The sequence below is a fragment of the Sturnira hondurensis genome, unplaced genomic scaffold (genome assembly GCF_014824575.4).
Source record: "Sturnira hondurensis isolate 20B ecotype Veracruz unplaced genomic scaffold, ASM1482457v3 Scaffold0014745, whole genome shotgun sequence".
In the NCBI taxonomy this organism is placed as follows: Eukaryota; Metazoa; Chordata; class Mammalia; order Chiroptera; family Phyllostomidae; genus Sturnira; species Sturnira hondurensis.
This window is the reverse complement of record NW_028087376.1, coordinates 2,710,409-2,735,283: the sequence shown is the minus strand read 5'-3', so window position 1 is coordinate 2,735,283 and position 24,875 is coordinate 2,710,409. Positions and strand designations below refer to the sequence as shown.

The following is a 24,875-nucleotide window of genomic DNA, read 5'->3' as shown; positions in this document are numbered from 1 at the left end:
GGACAGGACCATCGTGGAGGAAAGACACAGTCCCCACAGGGTCTGTGCGTAACTCTCCTGGAGCACCCGCAACGCGCCAGGCCCCTCGCCAGCCCTGGGCACACATGGGGCTGAAAGCCAGTCCCTGCCTTCACCAAGGTGGCAGTCTAGTGACACAGGCAGACAGGTGACAGGTGACTAAGAAATGTGCACTCCAGTGTTGTGACCCGTGCTCTGGAGGAAGTGGGGGGTGGGGAGCCCAGGTCCGGCCGTGGGAAGGCGGGTGCTGCGGGCCCCAATGTCTCAGAGCAGACGCGCCCTAGTTTCCCTCTCCTCAGGCTCCGCTGAAGCTCCGCCAAGAACTGGCTTTTAAAGGCTGCCTGAAATGGGGTTCGGAGCCAAAAAATCTATAGAGCCAGTGCATTTGTGACCTTGTTGAAAATGCTTACTGGGAAAATCAAGGGGATGGGATTTGGGTTTTTTTCCTTTTTAAATTATTATTTTTTACAAATCCATTTGTAAAAATGGACGCTCCTCATCCCCATCCCTTTCCCTCTCGGCACGTTCCCCTCCGGGCTGCCAGCCTCCTCCGGCTCCAGGGTGCTCACCTTTCCCCTTGTCCACCCCACCCCACCCCCAGTCCCTCCCCACCCCCGACCCCCCACAGCAGCAATGAGAAATGCCAGTGGGTAACAACAAGGAGCCTGGGTACAGCCCTGGAAATTAGGCCACAGCTGTCAGGCCGGGCAGGAGTCAGTGGTCTCAGAATGGAACTGCCCACAGCAAGGGCTCGGACCCTCCACTGTGAGGACAGATAAGAGTGTCCCCCAGCCCCTCTGGGAGGGGCAGCTGCTGTGCTGGCCTGGGGGGGCAGCCAGGAAACACCATTTGTCATTGGGCAGACCTGCCCCCGTGCCCACTGGCAGCCAGCCACACCCCGGCAGGCAGAGCTAGTCCCTGCCCTCCCCGGGGGTCACACAGGCAGCAAGGTAGCAGCATGGCGATGCTCTAGGGAGCAGATGGGGTGGGGGAGGCCCAGCCCCAATAGGGGGGTCCGGGAAAGCTTCCGGGAAGAGAAGCTTAAACAGCTTCTCTTTCCAGGAGGGAGGGAGCTGAGTCTGCAGGGGACCTCGCCTGAGGCAGTGGACCTCCGAGTTCAGTGCCCTGCTCCCTCCCAGAATTTCCAGTGGGCAGAAGGGAAGTAGGACCCAAGGCTCACAGGGTGGGGGTGTGGGGTTCTCATTATTTGCTGTGACAGCTGTGGCCTTCTGCTCTCTCCACTGGTACTGGCCTCATAAGACACTAAGGGCTAGTCACGGAGTGGCTTCGGAAGCTTGCTAGACCAGGGGTCTGGCTGCTACATCATTCTGGAGGTTTCAGTGCTGCTGGGACCATCAGTTTGAGCAGATAATCTGGACTCAGTTTAAAACCTCCTCAATACCCAGACATCCCTGTCCTGACTTGTTTGGTTTTTTAGGGGCTGTTTCTGACTTGCCTTATCAGTTCATTTCTCCCGCGAAGTCAGCATTTTCCTTCCTTCCAAAGCCTGGGCCCCTCCCTCCTGACAGATGTAAGCCCCTTTCCGGAAAGAGATCCCCCACCCCCCCCACCCCGCGCCCACCTCTGTCAGCAGCCTCTGGCCCTAAGAGTTGGCAGTTCCTGGAGTTACCTCACTTCCTTCCTGCACCTGAAGCCTGAGTGGCTGCCCCAGCCTCACTCCTCTGGCTTCTCCCGGCCCCCCAGTAGCGTAGTGATTGGTTCCTCAGATCTTCAGCTGTGCACCTTATCTGAGGATTTCCTGGTCCCCTGACCCACCACAGGAAGACTTGTGATCTTACTTCCTTAGGGACCCGAGGGGAAGGGGCCATGGAGAAGAGGCTTCCCTTCATTCCCCCACCCCCTCCACCCCTGTGCTCCTGCCCCTCGGTGAAGCCTGAAATCATGACCACACCACCACTTTCTCTCCCAGCCCCACCCCCACAGCCCAAGGTCACCCTCCCCCTAGTGGGGGCTCAGGGCCCGTGCGATAGAGCAGCTGCGCACTGTGATCTGTCTCCAGCTCAGCTCCCGAGATGAGTATCTGTAATTATAGCTCTTGGAAGGCTGCAGTTCTCATTTCATTTTTGTGGCGTTGGGAGAGAAGTTCAAGCCTCCCCTCGCATGTTCAGTCTTCCCAAGCCAACTAAGGGGTTTCTAGGAGAGAGAAGACAGCCCTCAGAAACATGCCCACAGGCCAAGCACAGTGGCAGGGGAGTGGGGTGGGGGAGCTGGGCCCTAAGAGGAGAGGCCGGAAAGGAAGGCAGGATGGATAGACACCGACAGGCGTGAGCACCCAAGGGACTGGGGAGGGCACCGAGCCGCAGCATCCTCTCCCCCACAGTTGTGCTGCCTCGCAGGGCCGGCCTCGGACTGGGCCTCTGGCCTCAGGAGAGGACGCCTCCCTGAGCTTTCATCACCCGGGTCCTTCTGCTGATCATCCCCGCGGGCTGTCTCCCAGGTCACCCTCTCCCTTCTGCCTGACTTGGCTCTGCCCTTCCCCTCAGAAGGACTTCTGGGAAAGCAGCCCCAAGACCCTCTGTGCTTAAGTTTGGAAGAGGTGGTTGCAGGAGGCGAAGTGGTTTCAGTGAACAGCGACTCAGAGGTGCCGGCCCTGTGCTGNACTGGGCCTCTGGCCTCAGGAGAGGACGCCTCCCTGAGCTTTCATCACCCGGGTCCTTCTGCTGATCGTCCCCGCGGGCTGTCTCCCAGGTCACCCTCTCCCTCTGCCTGACTTGGCTCTGCCCTTCCCCTCAGAAGGACTTCTGGGAAAGCAGCCCCAAGACCCTCTGTGCTTAAGTTTGGAAGAGGTGGTTGCAGGAGGCGAAGTGGTTTCAGTGAACAGCGACTCAGAGGTGCCGGCCCTGTGCTGCGGCGAGGTGTGCAGGCTCTGGCCTCACCTGTGCAGCCCTGCGCACCGCAACTCCCAGCCTGGGCGCGAGGCAGCTTCTGGGCTCTGGCTGAAGACAGGGCTTCATCTCCATTCATAAGACTTTCCCTGTTCTCAATTCTGTTTCTGGAGAAGGCCCCCCCTGGAGTAGGCACTCCTGCCTCTGAGCGGAGCCAGGCCTCTCCTCCGGCTTGTATTATGCTAATCACTTCTTGCTAACAAGCAGACTTTGTAGGAGGTTTGCCTGGTTTTAGATGAAACCTACGCCTTTAAAGCAAAGAGCTACAGTAGCTAAAAATATCATTTCCCAGGCTGTTGATCCTCTCATTTGCAAAATACAAGTTTTCATTGTCAAATCTGCAGTGGCCCAGCCGAGAGGGGAGCTCTGCGTCCTCAGGGGAGGCGCCACAGTCCCAGCCCTGCTCCCTGCTCCGCCTCTTTGATCTCCGTGGGAGTCCAGGATCATCCCAAGACATGGGGATTCTAAATTTAAAGAAACAACTTACTGTTTCGCCAGAACTTAAACCATGTAAGATAAAAACTGAAGTGATGCAGACGAATACAGTGTAAAATGTAAAAGACCCTGAACCACCACTTACTCCCCGCCTCAAAAGTAACCTCTGTCTTCAGTTTCAAGCCTTTCCTTTCAAAACTTTGTCTTTGCTTTAATAAGTATACAGCTCCATTTGGCTTGGGCTGTGGATGTGGGTTTTCGGGCAGAGGATTCTGGGACTCAGAATGGCACTGGCCTCGTTTCACTCCCTCACACGTCATTCGACAGAGGGCACCTCCCTCGGGATTCTGAACATGTTTGCACAGTTTGGACACCAGGGGGTCCCCAGGCCAGATGAGGGGCTCAGGGCCACTCTCCCCATCAAGGCCACCACATCTGTCGCCCATTTCTCTGTGTGGCGGCCTGGTCTCTGTTTAGTGGGCAGTGACCACATGACACTGGTGAGCAGGCAGGATGGCTGCTCCCCGCAGGCCCTTCTGCTGGGGGACAGGGGCTCAGGTGCTTGGACACTTGCAGGACACTTTCTGCAGAGGGACTTGCACAGACACCTCATTCTGGGACCCTCTCTCCTTCTCCTGCGTTTAGTCTGGTGAAGCGTTCCTGGGCTGGAAGGGAACTGTCGGATGAAAGGCCCGTTGTATGCACCTCCAAATTCCCTGAAAACGATTGATCACAAGAGGAAGTTTCCAGCCCGCAGCAGGGGGTAGAGGAGGGTGTGAATAAGGAACCCTCTCCATTTGGCCTGGAAGAACGGAAGGCGTCTCCTCCGTGCTGTCGTGGTCCCGTCACTTCGCTGCGGCCCCTCTCAGTCTGACCTGTCTACCACTTTCCAGGACACTCAGCCGTGAGGCCGGTCTCATATTCGCTCCTCCTTCCCAGCAATGGGTTTTAGTGTTTCACTTCCCGTTCTGTTTTCTGATATTTATCTTTAAGTGGGCACTTGTAAAGAGCTACAGAAAACAATCTCAGTTCACAAGATTTTATGAAACCCCCAGACTAACAGTGTGAAGGCCCAAAAAGCATGGATTGTTCTAGCTCCCTAATCAGAGGCAGTTCCCTACTGTGGAAGCCAAAAATGTAGCTTGAACAGCATCAGCAGCGTAAGCCAAAGATAGCGCCCGAAAGCTGGACTTCCTCCCCGAGGGTGTGGAGGCTGGGAGACCAGCCCAGGCACACGGCTCTGCAGTCCCAGTGGTGATGAGGTGAGGGTGGCAATAAGCAGTCCTGGGCAGGGGTGGGTCTGGCCTGAGAGTTGATCTCCTTTTTCCTCCAGTCGGACAGAGCAAGTCAGGGCCTCGGCTCCACCAAGACCCTGCTGTGTGGCCTTAGACCTGTCCCTGACTTCTGTCCCATGAGCACACGACCTCTGAGGGCCTCCACGAGCACAGCTGGAAGTTGGTGGGGCAAGGCTGGGCCAGCAGGCATGGGGCCTGGAAACGGTTTGCCCCACTGTGTTTTGGCAGTAGAGCGGCGTGCGGTCTCTTCCAGGCAGGGCCACCACAGTGGGGAGACTCGGTGTATCTTAGGAGGAAATCCCATTTGGAAAGTGGGAGCACAGAGGGTTCAAAGGAAAGAAAGGTTCCACAGGTGGTTCTCTCTCTAACAGTCTGCCCAGGGCACCCCCCAGCATGTGGGACTCAGAGATGCTGTGTCCCTGCCAACGCTGGCCTGAGTTCAGAGCTCCGGCAGGAATTGAAATCAGGCCCCCACCTTTGCCCCAGGACCCAAACTTAGGAGCCATGCCTCCCAGCAGAGACTTCTGGGACCCTGCTAATGGAGCCGCTCCCGCAGAGTTCCCTCCGTCTGAGTTTGGGTCCCGGCTGCAGAGCTGCGGGTGCAGTTCCCAGATTCTGCCTCCCGCCCAACCCCTTGGCAAAAAAACTACTACCCCAGCAGGGCAGGGCCAAGTGTGGGCCCCGGCAGCTCTGCCCCAGCCAGGTGTGGTCAGCGCCTGCTGTGCACATAGGTCGCCCCAGGCAGAGGGTGGGATAGAAGGAGCTGGTCTGCGGATAAGCCGCCTCGAATCCACAAGAAGAGTCTGGAGGAACCCAGGTGGGTTCCAGTCCACCAAAAGACCTGGTGGTATCTGGAGCCTGTGGCCCCCATATAGAGTGAGGCAGCTGCTCGGCTTGGGCACCAGGTCCGCCAAGCAGACGGGCACCTCGGTAGGGCTCTCGTTTGCTTCTCTGCCACTCTCTGAGAAGCAGACCTATCCCACACTCAAAGGATTTCGGGTACGTGATGTGCCTGATGTCGAAAAGTGTTCGCAGATGTCTGTTGCCTGTGGCCGTCACTGGGGAGGAAATGGGGCTTCAGCTTGAAGGAAGTCCTGGTCACAAGAGAACAGGAGCCCGGCTACTCGCAAGGGCTTGGCATGTGTTGGCCTTTCTTCGGGTTGATTGTCATGAAGACAATAGAGTTTCCTTGTCTTTTGTCTTTGTCTGCTCTGAGTATTCAAAAGATGACACTCAGCAGCCTGGGCTTTTTCACCAAGGGTTCGGGCCCCACCCTCACCGCCTGCCCCGCTGTCTTCTCACCCCGCCTGCTCCTCCCTGTCCCGCCTTTTCCTCCAGGCCCAGTACACCTCACCGGGTCCCCAGGGTCTTCTTTGCTTGTCTCCTGAGGTCTCCACAGCCTCTTGCCACGTGACCTTCCTCCAGCCATTCTCTGAGAGGTCTCTGTGTGGACTAGAAGGTGCAGCCTCTTGTGGGGCGTACCCCTGGACCTCACCTGTAAGCCAGCTGCCTGCTGAGTCCCTTCAGAGGCCCCTCCTTGCAAATTCTGCAGGTGCTTCAGCTAGAACCAGACACTGGACGGAAGCCCTGCTGCATAGTTCCTACGCCACCTGGCTCCCAGGCCCTGAGCATGCGGTTCCCCGTGCGGACTGAATCCCACGACTGACACGATCCAGGCCACCTTACCTCTCCCAGCGATCAAGTTTCTGTCCCAGAAGTGGCTATCTCCCTGTTGCCCACCGGGGCCCTGGGCCAGCCCAATGGGGTTTCTGGCACCTCCTGCCTTGGGGAGCCTAGGGCAAGAAAGGAGACACACTCAACTCGAGTGTCAGGAGTTGGAGCTCCGGAGGGTGGCGAGCCACACAGAGCTTAGGGACAAAGATGGTGGGGAACCAGCAACAGCCGTGAAAGCCCCACCAGGGGTCGGGATGAGGACAACTTGGGCAAAGGCCCGAAAGGGCTGGAGAGACGCCTGGGAACGGACAGGAGAGGTTGAGTAGGTCAGCTGGTCCGAGCACAGAAGATGGCTTCTGTCCTGAGAGCAGGCAGAGCGCCTCACGTGACCACCCTGGGTGGTGGTGGAAGGGGCCACCTCTCCGGGGCCTGCCCCACTCTCGCCGAGGGGCCTGGACCCTGGCTGCCTCCGTGCAGCCCTCTGGTTTTCTTGGCCACTCCTGCCCGTGTGAGACCTTCCGGGAAGGTCTCAGGACGAGCCCAGCCCAGGTTGCTGGTGGCCCAGAGTCTGGCCAGGCTGTTCTTGAACAGAGGGACTGAGAGCCAAGTGGCCAAAGACCCCTTTGTTCCTCTTCCTCAGCCTCGTCCCCATCAGGCTGTGTCCACCCTCCATTGCCTTTCCCCCAGCCCCCAGCAAGACCCAGAAAAACAAATCCTCCTGCCTCCTCCTCCCACTCCCACCACCCTGCCCCCCAAAACTTTTAAGTGCATCAGACACACCGAGTGCATTAAATGCAGTGGATTTTTAAGGCATGAGTTGGCAGGGTTACCATGGCTGCCTCTGCCCTGAGGGGCATACTGCCAAGGATTGATTGAAATAAATAAAACAGGTTTACAATGTTCATACTCGGGAAGCGGAGAGCTGGATGGGGAGGGGCGGGGGAGGTGCAGTGAAACTCTGGAGCTTCCTGAACTTTAGAGGGGAGACCACTCCTTCCTCCCACATCCCAGTGTTACACTGGCCCTGAAAGCTGCTTGCTCTTTAAATTCCTGAAGAATCCCAGCTGCCAGACCAGGCAAGGCCAGGAAGGTCCTTTTCCCATGGGAATGGCTCTGGGCCCCTGCATTTTCTATATTTGACATTCAGCCGCACTTCAGAGTTATAGCTGTGAGACTCCAGGCATCTCCCTGGAAAGCCTGTGTCCCATTGGCCTCTGACCACTGAGAGGACATGGCCACCAGCTAGTGTAGTGGCCAGTGGAGAGAGGAAGAGAAGGCCTGCTGAGGGCATGCGCAGTAGGCACCGGAGATGAGTGAAGGAAGGAGGCCAGGCTAGAGGGAGGAGGGGAGGACCTTGAACAGGAACACCCGGAATGGGCGACAGGAATGATTTGGATCTGCCCTCAAGGGTTTCTGGACAAGAGGGGCGTGAAGCCTGTTGCCACCACCCACCACCACCCCTCACCAGCTGGTTGGCGTGCTCCTGGTAACAGCTTATGTGGGGCCGTCAGTCCATCCCACCTGGAGCTCTCAGAGGCAGCGTCCAGTTGCAGCCCCTGAGAAGCAATGTGAACCGGGGCTACCCGCCCAGTCCCCCTCAGAGCTGGCAGCCTTCAGCAGGATGGCGCCACAGACCTGTCACCTCACCCCGACCAAAGAGTGGAGCTCGAGGGCCCAGTCGGGCTGGAGAGCTGGACCTGCCTGGGTGGGAGATGGCGGGGCAGGGGGTTCCGATGACGGAGAGGCAGGAAGGACTGGGTGGGGGCAATAAGAGGGCAGGGGGCTTCTGCAGGGGTCTGGGGCAGTTCAGGGAGATGGCAGGCCTTCCCACCAGACACCAAAGTCACCCACGTGCCTGCCTCTCAGTGGCACCAGCCCAGCATGGTTCCTGGGGGCCCGGACGGGCCTGGAAAGGACGTGTCCCCTTGACCCCATGGGAGATGGGGGCATTAGAGAGCTGGGGCACCCTGCCCACCCCAGGACTTGGCATCTGAGGCTAATTCTGAATTCTCTGTTTGTCATGGGCAGTTAGTGCCAAGAGGACTGCAAGGGTTGAAGCAGGGCTGGACTGTATGAATAGCAACTGGGGAAGGGCGGGGCGGGAGGGGGCACCCCAACCTTCACACCCATCTCAACACTGGCATCTCTTTCCACTCAGATGGGCTGGAGTCCAGCGTCTCTCCCCACCCTTCTGTGGTCAGCCCTTCTGTGCCCTGTGCTGGGGGCCACCCATCGATGTGGTCAGATTATTGCTTGGGATAGTTGAGAGGGAAGAGGCCTAGGAGGAAACGACTGTTCCAGCCTCTGTCTCCACTTGTGTGGAGTCAGTGGGTGCCCTTCCCACAGCCCTGTCCAGTGGCCTTGGGCCAACTCGCTGAGGGGCTCTGAGGGCCACTGGGGTGGGGGCATCCTGGGCCCTCCATACTGAGCACTCACCCCAGGCATCTCTGCCTCCACCCTTGTCTGCCTGAAAGGCCAGCCCAAGGAGGAGGGGAGCGGGAGAGCGGAGGGCAGCAGCCTGCTTCCTCAACCAGCCTCAGCTCAGGGCTCAGTGTCGGAACAGGCGGGGCGTCCGAATGCCCTTACCTGGTGGTGGAGCCAGAGGACAGCCCAGAAGGCCAGCATCTCAGAAGTGGCCCATGGACCTGCAGAGGGTCTGCTGACAGTGAGGGTGGGGAAGGCTGTTTCTGGCCACAGTAACCTCACCAGTCCTGTTTTCGGAGGGCGTAGGGAAGTGGGGTCACGGAAGGAAGTCTTGCATCTTCCCTGAAACCACGTGACAGAGTCCAGACTCCCCAGAGCCCGCAGGGCAGGGCCCAGAACGCCTCCTCCCCAAGGGGGCACCCTGCTGGGGGCCCTGCTGCCCCAGCCTGTCTTTCCCACCTCCATGCCTTTCCAAAGGCACCCAAGTTGTGTCTGTCCTGAAGGGACAGACTGCTCACACACCCCTCTCACCACCCACCGTGCTGAACTGTTCCCTCCCAGCCAGGTGGGGACAGGCAGCTGGCTGCAGAAGCAGTCCCCACCTCTTGACCTTGGAGAGCAGCGTCCAGCCCCGGCTCCTGTCCACATTCAGCCTGGCTGCAGGACTCAGAGCCTCTGGGCAGGGCTTGTCCTCTAACCCGAGGTTTGTCCTCACCCGAGGGGTGGCCTGCCCGGGTCCCTGGAGAAGAAGCACTGTGTGGCTCCTTCCCCAACCCCAGGACAGGGTAAAGGAGAGCGCCAGGCTTTCTGCCATCTGGTGGGGACGAGCCTCTGCCCAGGCCCTTCTCCCAGGAGCTGGGCAGCAGCTGTTGCCCCGTGGGTAAGCTTCCTCTCCCCAGTCTAGGCCACCTGCCTCGGGGCATGATTGGCCAGTCTGGAATTGATTGTCCTCCCCCACATTCTGGGCCACACGTCACCTAAAGCAGAGGCTGTGGGTGGGGACCCGTAGGGGCTCGGGAGAGCACTTGCCCCCAGGCGCCAGCACTGAGGCTGGTGGCCACCAGGGCCGTAGTTGGCAGCACAGTGGACGTTTGGCCAGTGTTGGTGTTTGAAGGAGCAGTGAGCTCACACCATCCTGGCAAGTGCAGTGTGGCCACCTCCGGGTGGTCACTGTCCCCAGGCCCAGCATAGGCCTTAACCTTTGAGGCTGCCCCGAAGAAAGCAGCAAAATTTCAAGCCGTTAGGGAAAGTGTGCGGTTCCTCTCTTGGGTCCCAGGGGCCTCACGCAGTCCGAAAACAGGTCCCACCCCTGGCATGAACCCGGGCCCAGAAGGAGGGGCAGCGGTCTGGGCAGTAGTGGGACACTGGTGAGAGGAAGGCAGAGCCGAGTACACGGGGACTCCGGTGTGAGGGTCAGGGCTTGGGCACACCTCACGTGGGCCCCTGCCCAACACCAACCCAGGTGGGCATGCCAGGACCTGCCCTGCACAGCCCACCCTCTGCCTCGTCCCCAGGCGTTTTCTCAGCCATTGTTTTGAGATGAATAGCGCTTCAATGTGGGTATTAAAAATATGAGCAAATGGTTAATGCCAACAAGCTGTGTTCCATTATGGATGCTGTGCTTGAGAGTCAGGCAGGCAGCTCGAGCCAGGCTGGGGCTCAGCAGAGATGTGATGATGCAGCAGCCCTGCGAGGGGACCATCTGCCAGCCCCGCCCCCCCCCGCCTCCCCACCCCCCCACCCCCGTGGGGATGGCCCCAGGCACCAGCTCCTGATAGGCAGGGAGAGTCAGAGCAGCGAGGAGGGGCTCAGGTTCTGGACCTTGACTCTTCCAGGTCTGGATCCCCTTTTCCTGCTCCGCTGGTCAGTGGTGTGATGGGCGGCTGGTCCTCTGCTTGGGGGTTACAGTGCCCCCTGCCCAGGGTTGTGTGAGGAGTGTCCTCGCTCTCAGCAGGGCAGCCAGGCCGTGGCTGTGGGCGATTAGGGTGACCTCATGCAACCTTACGGCAGCTGCTCTCTGTAGACCAGAGTGCACCCAGCACGCGGGGACCTGCCTGGGACATGCACGGAGGCCGGCTGGCGCTGAGCAGGAGTATCCGCAGGCCTGTCTGTGAGGCCTGTGATCTGCACGAGCACAGCCGACCTCCACATAGCGAAGCCCAACGGTGATTGCTGAGTACCAGGCCTTCCTGTCCGTGTGAATAGGGGACACAAGGGTCACAGACAGGCTCTGGTGGGAGAGGCAGCCAGGACCTAGGAAACAAGTCCATCAGCGAGGTGATTGATTCGTTTGGAAAGACACAGGGCGTTCCTTAGAAAGGGCTGGTGGAGGAGGGTGTGCGTCGGACAGAGACTGACGCGAGACTCGGGGTCAGAGCCAAGGCCTCAGTGGAGAAGGAGCCAGTCCCCAAGCAGCTCTCCAGGCCAGGCCAGGCCAGAGGTCAGGAACAGAAGACAAGTTCAAGAGGCCAGTGTGGCAGGAGTGAAGGAGGAATCGTAAGAGCTGAGAACGGAGAGGAACTGACCAGCAAGCACGGGGTCTTGGGGTCGTGGTGAGGAGCTGGGTTTCATTTAGGTCCAGGTGGGAGCCCCCGGGAGTCCCGTGCTCTGGGGAACACTTTAAGGAACAACACCCCCTTTGGTGCGTGGAGGGTGAGCTCTGGCAGTGAGTGAAGAGGCCAGGAGGCTGATTAGGAGCCAGTGTTGGAGTTGACCAGGCAGGAGATGGCTGACCCTGGCCCTAGGGCAGGGCTGGCTGACAGGGCCAGGAGGAGGCAGATGTGCCCTGAAAGCATAGCCCCCGCCCGGCAAGCAGTGGACTCAGAGGCCCAGGGGCCAGCATGACTCCCTGTTTGGGGCTGGAGCAGCTGGGTGGGCAGTGACGCCCAGACATGGGGACAGCTGGGGGCCCAGAGTTATGTTCTGGCCCTGCCAAGTTTGAAATGCCCATTGGGCAGCCATGCAGGGCTGTCCACCAGGCAAGTGACTCTCCTCCAGCGCTCAGGTTCCAGAGGTGCACGTGGGAGCCGCTGACCTAGAGGCAGCTTTGAAAACAATCACGGGACCAGATGTGACCACCAAGAGATACAGACTGCAGAGAGCAGAGCTGCCACAGTACCAGGAGAAGAGGCGGCAGGGAACCAGGAGAGCTCAGTGCCCTCTCCTCCTCACTGCCATCCCCTTTGCCTGTCCCTCCAGGGCCTCCCCTACTGTCCCCGCTGGCCTATGGTCCCTGGAGAGTGCTGCCTGGCAGCAGGCTCAGCTGTTGGCCTCTGTCATGGAGACGGCGGCAGCTGCAGGCGACGGGCATTTGTGACCATTTGTCAGAATGCTCCCCTTCCTCCCCAGCCTGCCCTCCTGGGACATTCTATCCCATGACCCTGGAGACAGCACTCATCTAGGGCTGGGAGGACCATGAGGGGACAGGAGGTGCTCTCTCTGCTCTGCCAAAGGGACAGGCTTTCTCCTGTGAGTTGACTGTCACCCTCACCCGTGGTACCAATGGGTTATCCAACCAGAGGTCCCATTCACCATACACTGTGCACCCCACACCCGTTTTCACTAGGCTTGGCAGCTGTCCTCTGAGTAGCCCCTTGTGCAGATAGGCTTCGCCCCCAGTTGTGAAGCAAAGACATTATGCATAGGTGCTGGGTCACATAGCTCTTCTGGAGCACCAAGCTCTGGGACCTTTGCCCAACCCCCTACACCCACACCAGGTAAGCAGGGGAGTCCCCAAGTGATGGCAGAGCCTGGTGGCCCCCCTCCCTCCACACCTCTGCCCACCCCACTGCGTCTCCTCAACAGCCTTGTTCCAGTTTCTCTGGCAGTTTCTTGCCCAAACTGCTGCTTCTGGCCAAGCCTAGGCTGGAGCCGCCTGTCCAGTGCTTGCACTTGGTGGTTTGGGATTTTTCTGGGCCTGAGGTGGGGAGGAGCCTTCTTGCAGCCTGGCCCCAAGGCATGGCCGGTATTTAGAGGAAAGCAGGAAGCCAGTCGCTGATAGTCTGAGTTTACTGCGAGTACTGCTGCCTGGAATGGACGTGCCTCAGCCTCAGACCCATGTCCCCTCCAGCCCCAGGTGCGGTCTGTGGTGGCGAAGTCTGTGGTGCCTCCTGGGAGCAGAGACTGGGAGTCAGGCAGACAGTGGGAGATGGGGAGGGGCCGCCCCCACCCTCCTCACCAGCCACTCGCTCACTCCCCCGGCACAGGGGCCAACCTGGGAGGTCAACAGGCTTCCTCTGAGCCTGTCCTTGAGACCCGAGTGTTGTTATTGACATCGCTTTGGCCTGGGGACTTTGGAAAAACTGTTCTTTTTTATTCTCTGGGTTCTCTGTTTTCCTTTTTATAAAGTAGGGACTCCTTTCCAGCAAACCCAAGCCTTATCCCCCCAAGACTCACTGGAGAAGAGGCAGTAGAAAGGAAACATGGTGCTAACTAGTCTCAGACCTCGGTCAAGTGGCTTTGCCTCCCTGTGCCAGAGCCTCATCCTCTGAACAGCAAAGAGGACACTAGGGCTGCCGTAGGGCTTGCTCCCCAACATGTGCCCCGAGCCCGGCTCGCTGCAGGCCGGTCTGCAGGCAGGCGTGACGGCATGAACAACACACACAAGCTCCTGACCTGGGGACCCTGTGGGGAAGGGCACGGGGACAGCACACAGGTGACCCTGGCAGTGTGTGCAGACTCTGAGACGGAGAGAAGGTCTAGCCAGAAGAGTGAAGCTGGGAAGGAGCCAAGAGTCCCATGTGAGGGGAGATCAGGAAAGTAGTGTGGGGCCCTGCGGCCACACGGGCAGCCAGAGTCCCTGCAGTTGTCTGAGAACTGTAGCTCTTGGCCTGGGGTAGACCTGGGGGGTAAATACAGCCTGTGGGTTCTGGAGTTGCTGGGCCACCGTGAGTGGTTCGGGAGACGTGGAGCCAGGCCCACGTGAGCGACGCCTGCTGTCCCCCCACGGGCCCACGCCAGCCCTGGGGTGAAGCACATCTCCTCAGGGTGCTGACAGGGCGGGGAGGGGGTCCGAGGCCCGGCGGCCTCTGTAACTTGCTCTGCCTGCTCTCCAGGCAGCTTTGCCTCCTGCTGAATGCAGAGAACATCTTTCACTCCATGGCAGACATCCTGCTCCGAGAAGAAGACCTCAAGTTTGCCTCCACCATGGTCCACACCCTCAACACCATCCTGCTCACCTCCACAGAGCTGTTCCAGCTGCGAAACCAACTCAAGGACCTGAAGACCCTGGTACTGGTGTCCATGGGCCCTGGCCTTGGGCGTGGTCCCGCATGCACACAGGCGTTCCGCTGTGCCAGCCCCCAGCTGCCCCAGGAGGTTCTCGGGAGGAGGCGGGGTGAAACGGGAGATGTCCCTGATGTGGTGTGCAGTACAGTGCCCCTGGGGTCTGACCCGTGTCAGCACAGCCACGGGAGTGAGTCTCCGCCGGCCCCTCGGAGCAGTGCCGCAGAGGCTCCGCCCACAGAAGGCCCCGCACTCTGCTCCTGGGTCCACGTGCCCTCCCTGGCACTGCCCCCTGGCACACAGTGGTGTCGGTTCTGGCCCACGTGGCAGGACCCAACAGGGTGAGGCTCTCTGGGTGCTACGGCCCTGTCGTGGTCACGCCTGTGGGCTGTCACCCTGCCAGAGACCGGGGTCCATGCTCTCTTTGCCCCTCCCTGGCCCTGCTCTGGCTCTGCTCTCCCACAGACACATCTGTCTCGAAAGGCACCCTGCGAAAGGCACCCTGTAGGAAGCCAGGGTGTCACAGCACCGCCTGTCCCAGGCTTTGGGTGAGGACTCCTGGGCTGACCAGAGAGCAGGGAGGCACTCATCGTTCTACCATCCTGCCCTGGGCGCCATGGTCAAAGCTGCGCTCAGCCTGGGGACAGGCTGAGCAGCAGAGGGTCTCCAGGGGTGCCCAGTGGCTCCAGGGCTTCATCCTCAGTCTAAGCTGTGGCCACCACCCCCATGCCCTCTTTCTTAGCTCAGACCCTGCATCTGCCTGTTCCCAGGGACATCAGGCCTGGTCTGAGGGCATCTGGGGCCACCGGGCTCCAAGTGATCCAGGCCACACCCCTGCCTCCTCTCTGCGGTTCCTCTCAGACATTCACAGGGGCCTTAGCAATTTTCCTCAGGGCAGGGGCTGCCCTGAATGTGGGCTCAGCTCCTGGGCCGGCTGAGTTCAAGGTAGGCTGCAGAGGAGGGAGGAGAGACGGCGGTTGAGGATGAGGGGAACACCCACCTCACCCGCACTCTGTGCCCTGCCCTCACACCCCCTCCCGGCCCCCCAGGCTCCAGGACACAGGGTCTCAGGGACAACAATTAACTGTTATTTGCCGAGAGCAGAAATGCCAGCACCAAGGACTGGCTCACTCCCCTCCGGGCGTCACCGCCACCACGTGGCCTGTGGGACTGGGGAGTAATGACAGGGTCTGAGGAGGAGCTGTCAGCATTTCCTTTGTGACAGCATGTTCCCAGCCGGGCTGCCAGACAGCTGGAGGTGCTGAGCTGGCTCCTGGCTCTCAGGGAGGGCCTCCCCTCTCAGGGGACCCTGGGGACCCCAGGGGAAGGAGCTGGTGGGGACCAGGGGCTCCATTAACTGCTCACACCTCCTTCCCCAGGAGAGCCAGAATCTGTTCTGCTGCCTGTACCGCTCTTGGTGCCACAACCCGGTCACCACGGTGTCCCTCTGCTTCCTCACCCAGAACTATCGGCACGCCTACGACCTCATCCAGAAGTTGTATCCTTCACTTTCACAGTTCTCCGGGTGCAGCCACTGAGGGACAGGTAGAGGCCAGGAGCTCCGTCCCCCGAGGGGAGCAGTCTGGCCATGCCTGCACCTGGCCCAGCCCTGTGACATCCGGCCCCTTGGGGGCCTTGCAGGGGGTGTCTCCTGCGGGCAGCAGGCACGGCTGCCCAGGGCCTCGTGGAGGGGGCTGGCCCTGGGGAAACTTTGTGGCTTCCATCTTGGTGCAGGATCCCAGGGCACAGGCAGGGTGCGCTCTGCTCCCTGCACATCCAGCTGGGCCCTGGGCCGGGAGTGGGGGCCTATGGGCTTGAGTGGATTGTTGGTGGTGGCATTGCTGGTGAGGAGCTCAGGGACCTTCAGGGACAATAGAGCCAGAGCCAGCAGGCTTCGCAGGTGGCGCCATGGGGAGAAGTGGGCTGGACAGAAGGCCTCAGGAAGAGCGAAGAGCCCGGCACGGCTCAGGGCCTGCCTCAACGAGGGCATCCGTGGTCAGATTTTGTTTAAAACACTCTAAAGCAAACCAGCCGCCTCTGTAAATGCCGGGTGTGGGACCCCAAGTTGGAGAGCTACTTAGGATGTAACATTGGTCTCCTTCCCTGATGGACCCAGAGTTGAGGGAAGAAGGGAAGGGCCCTGAGGTGTTTCCTTCCAGAGTCAGCTGTGGCCTGGCCTGGCTCCCTCAGGGTGCCTGCCCTCCGTCCACAACCCAGATTTGCTTCTCTCAGTCGTTGGTGTGGCCCAGGGACCACAGGTCACACACGTGCCGCAGCCCTAACCTTAGCCCAGCTGACGGGCTCCCACCCGGACAGGAGCAGGGGCCTCTCCTGCCCAGCCCTCCCCCACGGGCTGCAGGGCTGAGATAAGAGCCTTTTTCCAAGCCCAGGATCACAGGGGAGAGCGCTGCCAGAGCAGAACCTGAGGGCCTGGGCCGGGGGACGGCCTGGGCAGGGGGACGGCCAGGCCACTTTTCATTGCGAGGCACACAAAAGCACAGGGCAGAATAGACAAACACCCTTCGTCTGCAGAATCAACCGAGGCAGAAGCTGGCTCTGCGCCTCAGAAACTGGACCCAGAGGGAGAAGAGCAGCTCTGAGCTGCTGGGTTGAGCCCCCACCGGTCCCACCCAGCTCCCCAGTTGCCCGCATCCCCAGCTGAGGCCCTTCACAGAGCTGGGCTGTCCTGACCCCACAGGCAGGCTTTCCTTGACTGCCCACCCAGCGGGGACCTGGAGGTCACTGTGGACTTCCTCACAGAGGTGGACAAGCTGGTGCAGCTGATCGAGTGCCCCATCTTCACATGTAAGGGCGCCACCCCCAGCTTCCTGCCAGCCTGGGGTGCAGCGGGGTGAAGCCACACTCCGAGGAGGGAGGCAGGGCGGGAGAGGGCAGCCACCCCAGGGACACTCTGGAACGTCAGGAATGTAGGGCTGGAAGCACAGTCAGGGCTGAGGAGACCAGATGGCGCAGGCGGGGACACATGGCACCAGAACGTGGGGCCTGCCCGTGGGCCTTGGGGTGGGTTTTACGGACACACCTGCACGGACAGCAGAACCCACCCGAAGGCCAGCATCGTCCCTGCCAGGGAGAACTGGAGCGAGGCTGTGGGGGGGCAGGAGGGGGCTGTCCAGAGCTGTCCTGGCCCCTTCCTCCAGACGTACCACTCTGCCCTGGCTGCTGGAAACTGGGGGGCCCTGACCCACCTGCAGATGCTCCTGTGTGCCTGGGAGCCACACACGCATCTCCCACAGAGCAGGGCTGGCACTTGCTGGAAGCCGTTGGACGGGAGCTGTCTGATTGTAACACCCAGGCTAAATGTGCAGAAGTGGCAGCTGGTGGGACAAGCAGAGCTCTTGGCGCCTCGAACAGTGACTGAATGAAACGCCTGTGCTTTCGGTGCAGTGGGGAAGCTGGGAGGCAGCCCTGCTGGTGGATGCTCTCCTGCCAAGCTGGCCACCCCGGCCCCCTGCTCCCTGGTGGTGCTTCTGACCTGCCTGGGCCATGCCCATCAGCCTTCATCCTGGAGCCCAGCGGCAGACACACGGGCTGGGGGTGGTTAGGGTTAGCCCCAGCCCACACAAAGAGAAGGCAGCTTCTCCAGATAGCCAGACACCATGCTGACATGAGCAGAGGAAGATCCTGCTCCCAGCAGAGCACCCCCAAGCCTCTTCCAAGTGGTCCCCTGACCTGACATCTCGCTTCCCCACAGGCCTCCCAGGACAGCCAGGCATGTGCTCCCCTGGAGTCAGGTCCAGCCTGACCCTAGAAAAGCCACAGGCATCTTCTCTCCAGGCCCAGGGCTTAGCTGGGGCAACCACAGCAGCTGCACCCATTCCAACCCTGGGTAGCCTAGACCCCACTGGCAGCCGGCTTGGCCCCAAAGGCCCAGCTTCCCCCAGGGCTGGCAGTGGGCCTTGGCCTCAGATAGTCCCAGGCTTCTGCTGTTGTTACGAGGCTTGGGAACACTGCTCAGGTCTCCTCTGGTGGCTCCTGCCACATCCCCCAGGGCAAGGGGCGGGGCTGCGAGAGGTCCCTGCTTCCTGCCTTGTCCTGGCCCCTGGGCCAGCAGCTCCCTCTCCCAGTGCCAGCCCAGCCCCTTCACAGCTGCAGAGCCACATGGCCTCTCTGGGAGTGTGCCTCACCTCCCCAAAAGGTCCCCAGACTGCACCAAGAGACACAAGAAGGTAGAAGCTAGTGGCTCTCCTAGAGGGGCTCAGAGGACTGGAGGCTGGGCCTGTGTGGTTGGGACAGGCACTGGGTGGGGTCAGGGGCGTGTCTCCCATCTGCTGGGCTGGTGGCAAGGTGGGCATCTGAGGTGGGTCTGAAGCCCCCACCTGACACTCCTGGGCTTGGTGTGTGTTTAAGCCACAGGCAGAAGTGCTTTCCATCCTGCCCTCCCTTAAAGCGGTCCTAATCCACTCTCTCCAGCTCACCCTATTTATAGCTCTCGTGCTGGCACGTGCAGAGTAGACGGGGAGCTGCCACAGTGCAGCTTGAGCCCCGCCCCCCGCCATTACCAGGCCCAGGAGCAGGGTGGGTGTCACCTGGCTGAGCAGACAGACAGGCGGGTGGGTAGGTAGGAAGAAAGGATGAGATCCTGGAGACAGCTAAGTGCTACTAGATGGCCTGGCTGTCAAGGAGCTCCACTCTTGTTCTGTGCCACAGCCGCCTGGCTGGCCCTCTCCTGGCCAGGGTAAGGTGTGGTATAAGACAGTGTTAGGCCCTGACCCCTGCCCTCTGCCCTCTTGCAGATCTGCGCCTGCAGCTGCTGGACGTGAAGAACAACCCATACCTGATCAAGGCCCTCTACGGCCTGCTCATGCTGCTGCCCCAGAGCAGCGCCTTCCAACTGCTTTCCCACCGGCTCCAGTGCGTGCCCAACCCTGAGCTGCTACAGACCCAGTGAGTGCCGAGTAGGGTCTGGGGCCCACGCCCTCTGCCTCTGTGGGAACAGAGGCACTGTTGCCGAGCAAGGTCAGGGGCAGAGGAGCCTGGAGAGAAAGCAGTACTGCAGGGGGCTGCTGAGGGTCCCCCTTGCCTGGATATCAGACCCCTCTGTCACCCCACCTCAGACAGACCCCTGTCCACCCTACAGCCCCTATAGCCCCGTGGGCCTCTCATTTCCGTATCAGAACACGGAATTTTGGGAGTAGATGGTAGGTAGTAGTGACACCTTCTCTAAGAACCAGGGTTGAGTTCATCGAAAATGTCACTGGGCTCACCCAGACCAAGGTCCCTGGAGAGAAACTCCAGGAGGGGGAGGAGTTGCCGACCCAGCTCAGGGACAGTGTCCCAGGTGGCAGATGGACCGGACAGCTAGACAGGGCCTAGTCCTGGGCCTCAGGCAGTCCTCCCCTCCTTCTGCGGCAGGGGCTTAAGCCTGGGCCACTGAAGACGCCAGCCCTGCTGGGACCTTTTCAGTGCCTCCTGGGTGGGTGGGAGGCAGGGCACACCAGTGGCTGCACTGCTCAGGCCCTGCCCATGGGAAGAACAGGCACTGGACGCACCTCTGCCAAGAGGCCCAGCACAGGCCGCTCTGGCAAGAGGGCTGCAGCCCCTGGGAGGCCCGACTCCCACCCGAACCCACTGCTGGCCTGGCCCCCAGAGCCTGTTGGGCCGTGTCTATATTTGGTAACCCTTGGAGGCTTTGCCTCATCCACAGGCATTTGGCATCCGAGATGGAAAATTTCACTTGTCGGGTTGCCATGGAAACAAGCAGAGCCACTGAGAAGATTTACGCTGAATGGAGCGCACCCAGCTTGCATCAGATGCCCTGTGTCTAGAATTCCCTCCTGGGCTGTTCAAGCCACTCGGTGGGCTGGCGCCTCGCTCTGTGAGGGCCTCAGGCCTTTGCCGCTGAGATGGATGCAGGTCGCCTTGACATGGGCCTGCCTGGCACCCAGCCCCTGATCCGAGCCCCTGTACCCACCATGCCATTGGGCTCGATCTCCCCCTACCCAGCCTGGCCTCTCCACAGGCTGGGTGTGGGCACCTGACTGGTAGTCTGCCCCCGGCCAGCCGGAGGGGCTTGGGCCTCAACTAGAGTGGTCCCATGACAAAGGCCCAGGTCCTGCCCATCCTGACCCTTTCCCCCACAAGAACTCTTCAGGGTGGCAGTGCTGGGCACTGTCTCAGATGCTCACGGTGCCACCAGATAAATCCCAGGGGATCAGGGAACAGCGTGCAGTTGGGTTTGTGTTTGGGGAGAGAGGTCCTGAAGCCACACTGGGCTTCGCTGGCCTCACCTCTGCACAGGCCTTTCTGGTCTCTGACAGGTGTTTGGGCTGCGGAGGCAGGCGCTCAGGAAGGAAGGGGAGGTGGGAGGGGAGGAGGAGACAGGAAGGGCTACTTCTCTGGAAACGCCGGTGTCCCCTGTTTCAGGAACCAGCCTGCCTTCATGGGGGAGACCTCTGGGCCAGGCCGTGGACCCCATGCTGCTAAGAGCAAGTCCTTTCCCCCAGCTCTGCCTGCTATATCCCCTCCATATCTCAGAATAGTCAGAACCTCCTGCACACCCCAAGCCAGGGCAGAGCGGGTTTACAGAGGAGGGCTGGGGAGATGACCATTCCTTCAGGAGCTCCATGGCCCTGAAGTCTCTGGAAGTCTCTGGACAGGGGGCTGAGGCCTGTGCAGGGAGGAGCCTGCAGGTCAGGGGACAGTCCACAGACCCTGGGACCTCGGGCCAGCCCCCACACTTCCACTGGGGTGCTTCATTGGTAAATGAGCATCTGGACTAAAGGGTTGCACGAGGCTCTGCCCAGTCTTCAGGGCTCTGGGCTCCCAGCCATTTTTAGCAAGGACCTAGGGGGCTGCCAGAGATGCAGGCAGAGTGGTGGGTGGCAAAGGGCCTTCGGAACAACTGGAGGAGGGGTCAGGTTTTGGGGCTGGGCACAGAGGGACAGCTCACACCCTAGAGAGGGCTGAGGACAATCTCAGCCCTGCGAGGGACAGGCAGCTGGAAGCCAGCATTAGGTTGTGTGACAGTCCTGCAGGCAAGGACAGCTGAGGGAGCCTCTGAGGTCGTCACCCCGCCTCATGCCGTGTGCTCAAGGCACCAGCAGTGCTAGGGGACCCTGGCCCCCCACTCCAGCTTCTCGGCTGCTCCCCAAGGACCATCTTCTCAGTGAGACCAGAGAGACGCTCTGAAGGAAAAGCTGGTGACGCTCAGCAGCAGTAGCCTGGTGACAGGTGCGTGGGTGGGGTGGCAGGAGAGAAGACCAGCTTCAGTTCTGGAGTCCCAGCTCCAGGCTGTCCCCGAGTGTCCTGCAGCCCCTACTGCCTGAGCATTGGGAACCGGAAGAGAACAGGGCGGACTGTGCCCTCGGTGGCTGGCAGGGAGAGGAGCCCTGGACTCCATGCTCTGAGGAGACCACCCCCCACCCCATGGGACACACCCCTCCCTGCTCCCAAGACCTCGGGCCAGGCAGGGTCTGCCCACAGGGAGGCTGAGTCACGAGAGACAAGACTAACTGCCAGCACGAGGACCTCCCCCTCCCCTGGCACATCTTTGTATGTCACCATTCATGGCCACATCACCCCTTCTCTCAGTGCCTCCTCAGGACCTAATGCCCTGGCTTGCCAGGGGTGTTGAGGGGGCAGCATGCAGACCCGCGGACACCGGGCCTCCAACAACATACCTCAGTGTCAGCTCTGTGGTCTCATGTTTCAGGTCTGGGTTGGGGCAGCGTGCAGCTATGTCACACAGCGGTCCCAACTCCAGGCTATCCCTCAGCCTCCCCCGCTCCCAGGGGAGCTGAAAGCTGCCGCCAGAGTCCAGAGTGCTGCCTGAAACCTGGCGCTCTTTTTGGTCTTTGTTGAACTAATATTGCCTGAGTGAGGGAGACCAGGCTTGAGGCCCAGGAAAGAAGCAGCCACAGCCACCAAGGTATTTGCAGGCAAAACGTCTTCAACAGGAGGCAGGAAGGGAACAGGCTGAGGAGGGGTGCAAGGGGCCACTTCCAGTTAGGCTCCAGTTGTCATCCCGCCATGGGAAGGGGAGCTGCCCTGTCCTACCCCAGTAGCCGGTGATGGTCAGCGATGCCTGTCAGTCTCAGCTCATCGGTCGCCTGTACCTTACTGAGGGCCAGGCTCATTGGCAAGGGTTCCACTCAGGTGAAGTACCTTCGCATTTCCCCCAAAGTTAACGTGCAGGAGGAGCACAGTCTGTCACGAGACTCCCTGCTGGAGGTATGATTAGGAAAGGGGACAGGAGCCCAAGGGGATCTGGTCCCCAAGGGCAGGTGAAACCCTGGGTTTGCAGGCAGGTGCATGGTCACTGCAGCGCACAACCTGGGCTGCTGTACAGAGCCCTGGGGGAGGGGTGGCAGGCAGCAGGCACTGTGGTAGGAGCCATCAGCATGCCGAGCGATGGCTGAGACCAGCTTCCCTTCCCTGGGCACAGGGAGTGCCCGCAGGCTTCTGGGCCCCCACCCTCAAAAACAGATGTCCTGCCAAGTTTTTTGGGTCCTGCCAAGGGCCCAGTAGAGATTCTTCAGCCATCCCTGTTGTCCCTTGCCCTGCCCCAGAGAAAGGACCAGGCTGCCTCCTTCCCCCATCCCTGGACCCTGTTCCAGGCCCCAGCTGGCTTCCTGGCTGGCTGCTAGCCCTGGCTTTCACCCCAAAGGGAGCCACTCGTAAACAGGAAATGCTTCCCAATGCGATGCCTGCCCTGGGCGCTGTTGCCAACCCACAGGCTGAAGGCCATATCCAAGCAGCAGTACAGACACTGGTCTCCCCAGCTGCAGGGGAAGGGGTGCTCATGGGGCTCCTCAACACTGAGGGGGTGCTGGGCCTCAGGCAGACAGACTCCCCAAGGTTGCATCCCCCCAGGCTGTGGCCCTGCCCTCCTGTGTCTGGCGCTGCCCCCCACCAGCTCCCATGTGTGTGGAGATGTTGACACAGCCTTTCTGCGCCCTTTCCCAGAGACAGTCTGAAGGCAGCCCCCAGGTCACAGGCAGCGGACTCCCCCAGCATCGACTATGCCGAGCTGCTGCAGCACTTTGAGAAGGTCCAGAAGAAGCACCTGGAAGTGAGGCACCAGCGAAGTGGGCGTGGGGACCACCTGGACCGGAGAGTTGTCCTCTGACAGTCTTGGCATGGAGAAGGGCCCAAGGAGCGGTCCCATGGAGCACACGGGATCTCCAGGTCTCCTACCCACAGAGCCAGAGGACCGTCCTCAGGGGCGGGACTGGCCCTGCCACCAGCCTGGGGCTGGGGGGCGGTGGAGGCTGTTCTGTCCACCCAAAGTCCTCTCACAGCCCAGCCTCCTGGGCCCCAGAGCCATCCAGCATTCTGATAAAGCTGGCTTCCCACCAGGGTGGAGCCACAGCCTCAGATGCCACCTGTCCTCTGGAATAGGACGCTTTCAAATAGCCTCTTGTGAAAGAGTGTGACCTCCCCCACCCACCAGAGCTCTGGCCTCCTGCGATGTCTATACAGACCTGTCCACACATGGGGGCCAGCACAGAGGTCCATGGGAATGATGCACCCCCTGCCCCAATAAATGACAGAAAACCCTCGACCTGCACCTGCCTGCTCCTTCCCACTGGCATCTGGCATCTGCCCCTGGCTGGTGCCACAGTGGCCTGAGGACCTTACCACCTATCCTGGAAACCTGGGGCCCTGGGGGACCCAGCTCTTACCCTGGGACCTGCCCTTTCTTCCTTGAGAGCACTAAGCACTGGCCTCCCTGGAACCCTGAACCCCTCCCAGGCACCTAAGCTGACTTTTCCAACCTGATTCCCCCAGAGACAACTGGACATGTCTCCACGGGACAGATGAACTGAGCTCACCTCAGAGGTTTCTGAATGAGAAGGCCTTGCACCCTGCTGAACTCTGCCGGGGGATCCAAAGCAAGGCCCAGACCAGTGCAAGGAGGGAGGGGGCTTCCCAGGTGCCCGCCCACCTCTTGATTTGGCTAAATGAGCCTCACCTCACTGCCCCTGTAGGCCTGGGTTCCCCCCACCCCCAACTTTGGGGAGCCTCAGATTGGTCTAACCGTTCCCAAATTGGTCTAACAGTTCTCTCAGGGTCCTGAAGCCGGAGAGAAGGAGCTTTTCCCCAGAGTCCCAGTGTATCTGGGAGGGTGGGTTTCACTGCTGAAGTCTCCTGGAGTCACTGTACTGGCTCTGGCCCATGTGCATGCATGTTCATCCACACACACGTAATGGGACACGGCCCACTTCCACCCTGCTGATATCACACGGTCCCCACCGCAAGGAAGGAGTTTGCCAGAGGGGTGGGACACTACTACCCCCAAAAGCCTGGCCTCAGGCACCCCATACAGATGGCATCGGCACCCCTTGGAAAAGGAGCCAAAGAACTTCTGGAGGAAGGTCCGAACTTATGTGACTGGCTGAAAGGCCCCATGGCGGACCGCCCTCAGGACACCTTGTGTCCCTGCTAGGTGTGGTGCGGGCATCCCACAGGATGCTGCCAGGGCCCTCCAGCCCTCGCGGGGCTGCCGAAAGCGCGGGAAGCCCGGGCCCGAGACGACAGGCTGAAAGGCAGTGGTGAGCCCCTACTTGGGGGCGGACCCCACCCCCGCAGGGTAGCCGGCCGGCCCCGCCCCAGCGCCTCCCCGACCCGCAGTGGCGCCCGCGCCGCCGGCCCCGCTTGCCGGACCAGTCTGGCCGCGCCGGGTTCGGATTTCAAAGCTCTGGAGCCTGGCGGCGAATGGGCCTGCGCCCGCCCGGCGGTTCCCACAGCCCCTCCCGCCTCAACCCCCTCCCCCCGCGGTCCCCCTCGCCGCGCCCACGTGACGCCCGCGCCGCGGCGGCTCCGGTTACCGCCGCCTCAGTCCCCGCGCCGAGGCTGCGCCGCCAGCTGCCCGCGCCGCGCCCCCCGCGCCGCCGCCAGCCCCGCCGCGACATGGCCTGCGCCGCCCCGCGGCGGCCCG

General features: G+C 60.8%; 1 protein-coding gene across 2 annotated transcripts in view; it reads left to right on the top strand.

Moving 5' to 3' along the window:
- Nucleotides 1-23,498, top strand: part of VAC14 (VAC14 component of PIKFYVE complex) — a 93,117-nt gene extending 69,619 nt beyond the window's left edge. The window contains exons 15-19 of one of the 2 annotated variants that reach the window (XM_037063678.1): nt 13,807-13,981; nt 15,355-15,473; nt 16,701-16,780; nt 18,730-18,880; nt 22,901-23,498. In XM_037063678.1, coding sequence (XP_036919573.1) covers nt 13,807-13,981; nt 15,355-15,473; nt 16,701-16,780; nt 18,730-18,880; nt 22,901-23,063 — 688 coding nt within the window. In that variant the 3' untranslated portion in view covers nt 23,064-23,498. Of the gene's footprint in view, nt 1-13,806; nt 13,982-15,354; nt 15,521-16,700; nt 16,781-18,729; nt 18,881-22,900 lie in introns of those variants that run through there. The other variant, XM_037063679.1, reaches the window with a different exon arrangement.
- Nucleotides 23,499-24,875: the final 1,377 nt, after the last annotated feature.